This window comes from Talpa occidentalis, unplaced genomic scaffold (genome assembly GCF_014898055.3).
Source record: "Talpa occidentalis isolate TD23 unplaced genomic scaffold, MPIMG_talOcc4v2.1 talOcc4.8, whole genome shotgun sequence".
NCBI classification, from domain to species: Eukaryota; Metazoa; Chordata; class Mammalia; order Eulipotyphla; family Talpidae; genus Talpa; species Talpa occidentalis.
In genome coordinates, this window is record NW_023605194.1 from 65,679,937 (window position 1) to 65,692,322 (window position 12,386).

At 40.9% G+C, this 12,386-nt stretch overlaps 1 protein-coding gene across 1 annotated transcript in view; it reads right to left on the reverse strand.

Annotated features, from left to right (window-relative positions):
- The window catches only part of CRKL (CRK like proto-oncogene, adaptor protein), a 28,395-nt gene that overhangs the window by 9,211 nt on the left and 6,798 nt on the right, over window positions 1-12,386 (reverse strand). The window contains exon 2 of the mRNA XM_037497926.2: window positions 10,312-10,777. Coding sequence (XP_037353823.1) covers window positions 10,312-10,777 — 466 coding nt within the window. The remainder of the gene's footprint in view (window positions 1-10,311; window positions 10,778-12,386) is intronic.

Below are 12,386 nucleotides of genomic sequence, written 5' to 3' on the forward strand. Positions count from 1 at the left end.
TCCTGTCTATCCCGCTGTTCCCCTTAGCAGTATATTTCAGTAAATCCACCTGTTCTGCTCCTCATTTTGTTTCTGGTGAGTCCTCTTAATCCCAAGTTTCTGACCTACATCCCAGTTCTTCTACACAGAAGAAAAATTGAGTATCTCATGTCATTACAAGAAAAGATTTTATAAATATATATGGAGACGGACGTTAACTAGACTTATTGTAGTGGTCATTTTGCATTATAGTAGTCCTCTCCTTATCCAGTTTGGCTTTCTGTAGTTTCTAGCTACCTGTGATCAACAACAATCTGAAAATAAGTATTAGGTAAAATAAGCTATTTGGGGGAGAGAGGGGGAGGGCAGAAGATTCATATAACTTCTATTATAACAATTTCTATTAAATTGTTGTAATTGATATTTTATTATTGTTGTTAATCTATTACCATGCCTATCTTACTATTTAAACCTTATTATAGATACATATAGGAAAAAAACATTGTATAGAGTCACGTGCCAATTAACAGAAGCATCTTTATTTTTCTGGCAAGTCCCAAGTGGTTTTAGTACATGTGGAAACTATACAAAAGGTGGACCCAGTGAGGGAGGAAAATGAAAGCTCTGCAGCCCTGGTCAGTACACAGGGCCTTAGCATGGATCCTTCACCTGGAGAGCACTCAGAGGAGGGAAGAGCCCCAAATCCTAGCCTCTGACTGAGCTAGGTCCCAGGACGGAAGGGGAAAATTGTCAGGGTGGGGGTGGCCTCAGCAGAAAATGGGAATGTCATTAGTCCCCTCACCCTCAAAGTGTCAAAAGTTCAGGGGTCCTAAGTGACTCCATCTCAACCACCTGTATAAAAAAGTGTAACACTTATCACAAAAAGGGGATATCTCATGAAGAGGTCTTTAGACTAGGCTCCTGAGACCCAAGCTCTAGCCCTGCCCTGGACACTGCATCCAGCACAGCTGGATCCTGGGCTAAGGGGTCCTCCTGGGTGATGTGAGACTGTCTTGGGCTCAAACAGGACAGTGCCTTGCAGGTGCCCAGCAGATACTACCTCATTCCCCCATTTCAACTCAGGGCTTCTGCTGTCCATTGCCTGAGACTGTGAGCTGTGACAATGAGTTTAGGGTTGGCTGGAGGTTCTGGGCTATAGGGGGATGGAGGAGTCCACTCTCTGTGCACCCAGCCTGGGCCAGTGCTGCCTCTACTGCACCCAACTCTTTATTGTGCCTTCAGCTTCAACCAAAGCAGAGCTGCATATGTGCCAAAGCAGGATTTCTTAAACTCCAGGTAGGCCTCCGTCTATCACTGCTCTTTAGCTTCCTTGCTCTGGGTCTTTTTGTCCACTGGGGCAGCCCACTATTCCCACAATTCACTTGCCATGGCTTTCAAACTTGGCTTCATGGAGTTGCACCTGCTTCTCCAACAGGGATACATTCTGATTAATGTGTCATTAGACTATTTCATCATTGCATGAATGAACCATATAACCAGTAGATTTTAAACATTCAGGGGCTACGATGAATAATATGAACACAGGATTAAATCAAATACAAGGTAGGTGTGTGGCTGTCAAGAGATACAGTAAACACGAGATGAGGCTGTTTGTTGCCTCAAGCAGCCACAACAGTGGCTAAGGTGTGACGAGGCAATAGGAATAATGGGACCACCGTTGCAGATGTAGGCCACTGTTACTAAAATGTCACTGTGCTGTACATGACTATACAGGGTTTGCTACTAGCTGTGAGTTTACTGGGGATCTTGGACCACACCCCAGAGGATAATGGGCAGATGCTATTGTATATACAAATATAGAGCCACTATGCTGAACATATGATGTTATATGTCAATATCCTAATTTAAAAAAAAAAGGAAGGTTAACAACTAAGAATTCTTTCTTTGGGGGTTGTATCAAAAATTAAGGTAAAAAATACCTGAATGGAAAAAAAAAAATGATTACAACTAAAATGGCTTTTAAAAGGAAATAAAAATTTGGGTTAGAGAGTAAACAGATTTAAAAACTAAGCTTTAAAGTATTTGGGACAGGGCCTCCCTTGTGGTGCAAGGGGTAAGCACAGCACTATGAAACTATTGAAAGCCTTTGCATCACGAGTTCAATCCTGATCCCCGGCCGGCCAGGCAGCTACCCACATGGTGCAGCAGACCTCTCCTGCCTTGCCTTTTGCTCCCCTCAGCAGTGTATTTCAGTCAGTCTGCCTATTCTGTTCCCCACTCTGTCTATGGCGAATCCTCTCACCCCCTGTGCCTCTGGCCTAAACCCCAGTCCTTGCATGCATAAATAAATAAAATCTTTTAAGTATTTGGGGCATACTTTGCTAATGACTTCTGAAATGCCAACTATTTTAAGATTAGTGCTTGGAGGTCAAGTATTGCTCACTTTCTCCAAGTAACAATGTTTTTATTTGTAGGTGGAAGAAAGCAAAGGGTCTGTCTTTTTATAACTTGGATAATGACACGAATGTTTTTGATTAATTATAGAAAAAATTACATTAGGTCGAACAAGGATTTTATTTTAAAATCTGTCTTGTCTTCTTTTTCTATTGTACAAAAATCATAAAACAGGAAAATTCTGATAATGATTACATTTCTGTTTCTATTGAGCTATTTTATGGATCTGCATTTAAAGCAAGTTCTACTGCAAATGAGAACCTTGAGTTAGAGACATTGTAGAAATTATGTAGCTGGAAGGTGAAGTTTATGGGAATCTGAAATCATGAGTTATAGCTAATGTAGTCATCTTATTTCATTTAAAACAAAAGAATAAAACACAAACATAAGACATAATGATATGTACTTAAAACACAAACATACTTAAAACACAAATGTAAGACATAATGATACTTATTTAAAACACAAACTAAATTTGGATCTAGGTGAATAGTTATTGGGATGCCACAAATCCAAGCCCTTGCAGCTGGACTAGAGTACCTCCCTAATTTCTTGAACTCTGCACTACCTGTCCAGAGACCCTTACCTTCTTTGAGCCTTTTAGTGTGGGAACCTGCTGTCTCATGTTTGGAGTACAATGAGGTCATCAAGGAGACAAACTTCACTGTGAGCCTTTCTCTTTTAACATATTACCATATTTTCCCCTCATTTCCTTTGCAACTAAGAAACCGAATTGTATTTTTTGTCCCTATTTTTAAATTAATAAGGAAAAAAGAATGCAATTCATGAATAGAAAACTACTGCTATTCCAAATTAACTTTTCTTTTTTTAAAGATTTATTTATTTATGCATACAAGAGCTGGGGTACAGGCCAGAGGTGCGGGGGGTGAGAGAATTCACCAGAGACTGAGTGGGGAACAGAATAGGCAGAATGACTCAAATACACTGCTGAGGAGAGCAGCAGGTGAGTCAGGAGAGGTCTGCCGAGCCATGTGGGACCCTCGCCTGGCTGGCCGGGAATCGAACTCGTACTGCACTGCAGTGGCTGCGGATAGCTTCATAGGTTGCATCTTAACCCTTGAGCCACCAGGGGGGCCCCCAAATTAACTTCTATTTATTGTTAATAACCCAGTTAATATAACTTACACATTAATAAAACAGACAAAAAGGCAAAGATGTGTTTGTGTATAAAGGCAAGGGCATATGGGTATATATAAGGAGGGTGTGGTGGAGAAAAAGGGGGCCAAATACCCAGGTGAGCAAACATCCAGATGACTCTGTGCAGTATGGAAGGGACAATGACCTTAGGATACCTGGGCATCTGTAGGTAGATCATGATTCAGTGCCAAATCTGATTCTGACAAGATGTTTTTAAAAAAGGCGAGGGCAAGAAGGAGCTAAGACTAAAAGGAAACAAAGCAAGCAAGGTATGCAGTGTGGGGCTGATGGGTGCTATAGGCATATGTTGGGAAATCAGTGATTCCTCTGAGACTGCTATTTTGTTTGTCACACTCATTCGATGTCCTATGGAAAACTACTTTGGAATTTTGTCCTTTATCTATACCTTCTCTATCTTGAACTAGACCAGATGCTCAGAAAGCACACTTTGCCTAAAGTTTGTACACTTAGTCTGTTTTAGCTGATGTCTGATAAATGTGGAAGAGAACAAAATTTCACCTTCCCAAAAACCTTGCCCCCAGTACTCTCCCATATCTTGGATGAGCTCATCCCCCCAGTTTGGGGACTATGAATGTGCTTTGACATCCTGCTATTTCGCTCACCTCTGTTTCCCCCCAGGTTTCTCACTATTTGGCTCTATCAGACCAGTCCTGAGTTACCTTTGATCATTTTGTTACCCAAGCCCCATTAGTCCAACTCCTCATCACCCTCCTCTCCTGTAGTCAAAATCTACTACTAGACTCTAACTATTGCTCCCATCATTGCACCAAGGACCTCCTCATGGCCCAAGTTTAGTTTTCTACCTATGATGCTTTATGGCACTTGAAGTGAAAACCTTACCCATCCTCCTCACTCCCTGTTGGCCCTATGCCCCTTTTTGTGGTTTCTGTAAAATAACCCTGCCAGGTGGGTGCTCCCATTTGGCAATTGTGGAAAGTTTCCTTGAGGTCAGGGTCAGGTGCCTTGTCCTCCAGTATTCTGGTATTCTTGCCCAAGGAGACCCCATTCTCTGCTCCTCTCCAGTCCCCTCCAGTACACACACACACCACCATACAGCTCTCTCTGAAGGAGACTTGCTTTGTTCAGTTTGTACTTCATGTTACAGGTCTCTTGTAAACTACTTTCTAGAGACATCTGCAGAATCACGGGAAAGAGTAAAAACTGTCCCTAGGCTGATGTCCCTAGAGAGACATGGCTAGCGAGAAATGGCTGAACAAAGAAGCATTTTTATCTGGAGGATAAAAATGGCAGATACAGGAGTCTCAGGACAGTAGAGGGCAGACTTTTTTTTTTTTTTTTTTAAAGATTTATTTATTTATTTATACAAGCACTGAGTACAGTTCACCAGAGCCAGAGCGGGGAACAGAACAGGCAGACTGACGAAATACACTGCTAGAGCGGTCTGTCACGCCATGTGGGACCCTCGCCAGTGCCTGGGGATCGAACCAGCGCTGCAGAGGCTGCGGGCAGCCTCACAGCCCCGTGCTCAACCATTGCGCCACCAGGGGAGGCCCAGGACAGACTTTTTAACAGCACAAAAAGAATGATACTACATAAAGAAATTTTCAAATATACCACAAAAAAGCTATTACAGCAAATAGTCAGTAAAGTTGTAGGGCACAAGTCCAAACCACAAATCTATCAGTGGTGTTTCTATTTGCCAGTAATGAACAACTAAGAATGCAATTCCATTTACAATAGCATCTAAAAGAATACAATTAACTGGGAATATATTTAACTGAGGTGCAAGACCTTTACAATGAAAATACCAAACATCGCTAAAATAAAGATGACAAATAAACGGAAAAACACACTGTGTTCACAGAGAGAAGACCTAGTCAAGATATCAATACTACCTACCCTGACCCACAAATCAATGAATCCCTATCAAAATTCTAAGTCATTTTTTGCAGAAATGGAAAAGCTGATCCTCAAGTTCTTATGCAATTACAAGGCCTCTGAAAAAGAATCTGGTTGACTTTAACTACTACTACACAAAGCTATAGTGTGCTACTGGCACATAGCTAGACATATAGGCCAATGGAATAGAACTGTGAGTTCAGAAATAAACTATGGCCAAATGATTTTTGAGAAGGGTGCTATATTGCGACCTTAAGTCCATTCAATGGAGAAAGAACAACGGTGCTGGTACAACTATTTCTACATGCAAATGAAAAAATGTGGATCCCTACATGTAATCATATATAAAGTTTAAACTGGGCTAGATCAAGGACTTAAATTTAAGACGTAAAACGAGGGGGAAATCTTCACGATCCTGAATTTGCAAAGCATACTTAAAAGTGCAAGCAGCAAGAAAGAAATGGTAAGTTTGATTTCTTCAAAAATGAGAATGTTAGTTTACTATACTATAGTTTACTATCAAGAAACTAAAAAGAGAAGGTATAAAATGGGGGCGGGGGGGGTTTAGGAAATCCTATCTGCTAGCTTAACATCCAGACTTCTTTATAAAAAGAACTCCTGGGCCTCCCCTGGTGGTGCAGTGGTTGAGCGCTGGGCTGCAAAGCTGCCCGCGCCTCTGCAGCGCCGATTCGATCCCGGGCCTCTGGGGAGGGTCCCACATGGCGCGCAGACCTCTCCTGCCGCCCGCTGCTCCCCTCAGCAGTGTATTTCGTCAGTCTGCCTGCTCTGTTCCCCGCTCTGGCGAATTCTGGTGAATTCTCTCACCCTCCCGCGCTCTGGTGAATTCTCTCACCCTCCCGTGCTTCTGACTGTACCCAGTGCTTGTATAAATAAATCTTAAAAAAAAAAAGATTTTATTTTATTTATTTATGCATACAGGAACTGGGGTGTAGGCCAGAGATGTGGGGGGTGAGAGAATTCACCAAACAGAGTGGGGAGCATAACAGGCAGATCTACTGAAACACACTGCTGAGGGGAGTAGTGGGCAAGACAGGAGAGGTTTGCTGTGTCATGTGGGATAGCTCCCTGGCCGGGAATTGAACTCATATTGCGTGGCTGGCAATAGCTTAATAGTGCTAAGACTTAATATTTTATAACAATAACAGCACCCTTGCGCCAAACGTTCTCTTCTGGTCAATAATCTACTTCTGCAAAGGATTACATTGCTTCTTCAACCTAAGAATGTTCTTATTAGTGTAACCTGCTTTCTAAAAGCCCTTTCAGGTCTTCCAGCATGGTAGAGTTCTGCTAATGTCACAAAGGGGGAAGCTACTGTGAGATTTCACCTGACACAGGCACCAAGAGTTCCCTTTTAAATCAAATCCCAGGGATCAACTTGCTTCTTGAAAAGAGATGAGCAAGCAAGAAAAATGACGATATGAAGACCTGTTTTAAAATATCTCTTTACTTTTAGGGACATGCTTTCGAAAACCAAGTTTAATGAGGGGAAAAAAAGCCTGTAAAACAATTCATGAAAAAAAAGTTCATCTAAACCATCACAGTTCTCTTGTAATAATATCAAGGGAATAAGGAAGTTTCAAATACTGGTACATTTTGTCCTACTCTCTCACCTTTCTCATTTTAACTTTAATACTTTTTCTGGTAACCTAATTGCAACAGTCCCAAGAGAGTTGTTTTAAACAAGATCAGACTATTCTAATAGTTTTAAAAGATAATTCATAGAAATATTTACTATGCTATGCCAAGAGTCTCATTTAAATACACAGAATGAGAAATGTCATTAAGTGGAATTTTGTAAAGGTCTATTTATTTCTCAGGTCCTATTTACACGTTCTTTTGGCAACACACTAAAAGGAGACTTTGACAAGGCTTACAAAGCTGCTAATAGTGTTAAAATGAGGCTCAGGTGTGGAGACTGCTCCCTAAGGCCTGAGAGATTAGGAGAGCTGTATAACGGTCAAATATATGGGTTATCTTAAAATACACATCATTAATTGGGCTCATTCTCATCATCCTGGCCTCTATCAGGCACCTGCCTATGTACCATGCTCTAAAATCCACCATGCTCTAAAATCCCCTCTACCACCTCCCTTGTACACACTAAGCAATACGTACTAAGACAGGGATTTCTAAAACACATGCACATCTTAGAGTCCAAGATCAACAGACAGGAGTCCTAAATGCAGCGGGGTTTTAAATCCTTGCTCAGGTAAGAACCTACTTCTTTTATAGGTTTGGAGTTCTGATGGGGATCCTTCGCCCCTCCATGGTTCTCACTGTGGTATGCCAACATTCAGCTTGCCTGACCCAGCAAATCATACCTACTCTCTGAATCCTAACTTCCTACCCCTATGGTGAGACGACAGATGTAAAAACACCTCAAAAGGCTGAAACCACTATGCAAACTGAAATGTATTTAGAACTCAGAATACCCCAAGTTATTTGAGGGCACTGAGGTATGGACTAGGCCATGTACCTGTATATGGGCAGGTCTGTGTGGGAGTGAGAATCTCAAGGATAATTAGTTAGGACACGCTCTATGGCAGCTTTGAGGAAGCAGTTTTCTCTGGTTTCTTTTCTCTTCCTTCACTGTGACATATAAAAGAACCTAATTACACAATTCCCCTGCTCCCTGCCCCCCAGCTATAAGCCTCCTTCACTCATTCTTTCCTTATAGTCAACATGAAAGACAGAAGTAGTCAGTGTCTCTGAAACGAACTTTAAGGTATAGTTCACTTGAATATTATTTCTGATCCAGAGAAAATTAAGGATAACCATGGGGAAATACATACAAAATAAATTACAGCTAACGTTTATCTGTTTTATGGGTTATTTTACTTTTTTAAGCAATAGGCTCCATTATTTCATCTTTCTGCCATGTACCTGGGCCCATCTTCTAACCCTGCCCTATTTTGACCTTGGGGAGAATACACAGAACAATCACTAAATTAAATCTCAGAGTTTCTCTAACATATATGCAATTTGGTAAAACTCAGTGTTCAAGTGTAATCATATTATTATGAAACATAGATTGCAGTTTGTGATTCAAAGCATTTTCATGAATTACCAATAAAGGAAAAGAGCTAGGATTTGTACACCAAATCCTATCTTCTGATACAATAATATTTAGGGTCCACCTCTTTGTATGTATTTTATACCTCAGTAAAAATAACAAAATATGTATCCATCCTTTTAAAAACAGAAATTTTGGGGGCCTCCCTTGTGGCACAAGGGGTTAAGACGCAACCTATGAAGCTATCTGCAGCCTCTGCAGTATGAGTTCAATCCCCGGCCAGGAAGCTACCCACATGGCACAGCAGACCACTCCTGACTCGCCTGCTGCTCCCCTCAGCAGTGTATTTCAGTCAAGCTGCCTGTTCTGTTCCCCACTCTGTCTCCGATGGATCCTCTCACCCCCCCACACCTCTGGCCTGTACCCTAGTTCATGTATGCATAATAAATAAAATCTTAAGGAAAAAACACAGAAAATTTTAAAATGTGTTTTTCAGGGCCCCCCGTGATGGCACAAGGGGTTAAGTGTCAGCACTATGAAGCTATCCGCAGCCACTGCAGCATAAGTTCGATCCCCAGCCAGGGAACTAACCCTCATGGCACAACAGACCTCTCCAGTCTCGCCTACTGTTCCCCTCAGCGGTGTATTTCAGTCAATCTGCCTGTTCTGTTCCCCACTCTTCCCTGGTGAATCCTCTCACCCCCAGTACCTCTGGCACGTACCCCAGTTCTTGTATGCATAAATAAATAAATCTTAAAAAAAAAAGTATTTTTCAGATCCTTCTTGCTTTCTCTCACCCCAGGCACAACATGGGGTTTGGGTTCATATAGGCTTGTCAGATGTCTCATCCAATTTCTACCTTCTGAGATACACAGTTTTACTGACCCCCAAGGCTCATCAACATTATCTTTAGGAGTTTTGTGTCTTTTGGCAAGCCACATTAATATGCTAAACTTTTTGCAAGAGACTTTTTAAAAAAACAGTTAAAGTTCAGTTAGACACATATGACTTGGTAATTAAAATGTTCAAGTTCTATAGTCATGTGTCACTCAACGAAGGAGATACTTTCTGAGAAACACATCATCGAGCAATTTTTGTTATTGTTCAAATGCAACAGAACCAGTGCATTTTGTACACTTAGGAGCAAAGATAAAGGAAAAAAAAATACAAATTTAAATCAAACGCAAGGGAAAATCATGTTATCAAGAGACACAGTAAACATGGGCTACATGAGGTCACTGCCAGCAAAAAACACTAGAGAATCATCATGATGGCTACTATATCATCAGGCAACAGGAATTTTGGGAATACCATGGTATATGTGGTCTACTATTGACAAATACTTTGTTCTGCAGCAACATGACTGTATTTCACACTACTATGATTTATAAGTTCTCTAATAAATAAGGTGAGAGATATTTTAAGATTATTCCTCTGCCTAAAGAGGAATTCTAAGACATTTACTCATATTTGTCCACGAATCAAAGTTAGAAATATGTAAGTGAACAAGTGGCAGTGTGCCTCGCTGATGATTTCATCTCTAGGTCTTGGGTCTTCGTTAACCACCATCTTTCCTTAATGGAAAGAAAGTCAACAATTATGAGAATAAATCTATGAGGTTTCATGACCAGGAGAGAGAGCAAGCAGGGTGAGAACTTGGGAGAAATAAGGAATAGGAAAGGACAAAAGCATCAAGTGAAACATAGTGGCTCTTCAAAAATCACCCAATTATCTTATTCCTGTGAATATAACTTTAAACGAGCAGCCATTATTTTGCAGAAATGAAGTTAAAATTTAAAACCAAATGTCAAAGGACCCAAAAAATCAGCCTTAGCATATTTTACCTCTAATGCCAAGGCAGTCTTGTCATAAGCACAGGGTACTCTTTTCTGGATTGCTTTTGCAAAGACAGGTCCATTCTGTGTAGATGGCAAGGGGTTGATCGCTGCCCCAGGAGTACTGGAAACTGCAGGTAGAGGAGTTGCGGTCTGAGGTTGAGCATATGCATGAGCAGGCTCTGGGATCCCATAACTGTTGGAATTCCTATTTCCATGCTTTCCGTGTGGTGAAGATCTCACAAGCTTTTCAACATAAGGGACAGGAATCATCCCAACCCGGCCATCTTTGTTCCGGGCACTCCACCACTGTTCTTCAGGCTTCTCTATTATCACCAAGATCTCACCCTTTTTAAAGGGCAGGTCTTCAGCATCATTCCCAGGAAAATCATAAAGAGTCCGTACATATTCCAGATTTTCTTCTGCCATAGGCAGATTGGGTGCTGAAACAGATCCCATCGGTGGGTTCGGATACCTTAAAAGAGAAGAAAATTACTAAGAGAAATTTTATTCTGCACCAGTGTTTAAACTTTTTAGTAAGCCATTCTCCTCTATAAATTATTTCCCTCTCTATAGTCTCAGTAGTTAGGAAAACTATGTCACTGCTTTACTTTTTGTAGTTTATATTGCAAAAGAAGTTAATATCCTGAATATATCTTATAACGTCACATGTCAAGTATGTATGTGTTTTACAGATACCTTTTGTTTACACATAAAAACTCTTGGTCTAAATTTATTTTTTAAATCTCCATTAAGTTCAGTAGCTGCCATTTTTAGGACCCTATCACAACTACCACATACCCTTCCTCCTGGTTCTAATCTATGGCATGCATTCTGAACACTTCCTTGGACCCACGGAGGAATGACAAAGGCCTCCATCTCCATGTTCCTCAAAATACAAAAACCAGGAAGGGGTTTATATACTTGCCAAACTTAAAAAAAAAAAAAAAAAAAAAAAGCCACATTGCATCTTGTATAGGAAATCAACATCTGAACACCAAAATGAAAATGTGAAGTTTTCACCAAAAACAAAAACAAAAAACCTCACAGGCAAGAGCTCTCAAGTAAACATCAGTATATTTCGTGTATTTACCAAATATAATGTAGAATGTACTTCCAGAGTTGGTATAAAAGTACATTTCCACTTTACAGCAACAACCCATCAATAGTGCCCCTTCGCCCCTTCTGCAACAGTAACATAGATTTCTCTTCACTTAAAAATGTTCTGAAAAGTTGCAAATACAGCAAGTTTTGGAATATTTGATCAATTCTCTTCCCTGCTCCCAGCGTACTTTTTTGCTTCAGAGAATCTATGTCGGAGTAACAAACCGAGGGTTCTGCCCAATGATTCTGTACCTCTTTAGGAGCTAACTTTACCTAGAGGACCATCACTAGATCTCAGTTCTAGAACAGCCCCGAGAGTAAATCCTAGCACTAACCACTGACTGTGGCTTCCAATTTGTTTTATTTTTCATGGGATCATGGCCATTTTCTTCCTTTCTTTTCCCAAATAATCTAAAAGTTATTTCATAACATGATCTCCAATGCTGATCTTTAGTGAAACTTTAATAAAAGTTTCCTTTATAGAAAGTCATCATATTGCAACATTAAGAAAAGCAAAAGGAAAAAAACACCACAGTTCTTGCTCTAAAGTAGCTACAATTATCCTTGTCTACTCCAAGTGACCGAGTACATGGCTTTCTTAAAATAGAATCTTGCAGGGGGCCTCCATGGTGGCGCAAAGGGTTAAGACACAGCACTATGAAGCTGTCCACGCAGCCTCTGCAGCATGAATTCAATCCCCGACCAGGGAGGTGACCCACATGGTGCAATTACACCTCTCCTGTCTCACCTGCTGCTCCCCTAAGCAGTGTATTTCAGTCAATCCACCTGTTCTGTTTCCCACAGTCTCCGGTGGATCTTCTCACCACCCCTCACCTCTGGCCTGTACCCCATTTCTTGTATGCATAAATAAATCTTAAGAAAAGAAAAAAGAAAGAATTTTGTATAAGGCTGTGGGCAGTTTTTGTGATCTAGTATCACAGCTCTAGCATTTCCCCACACCACTCTGTCTTCTTCATGAT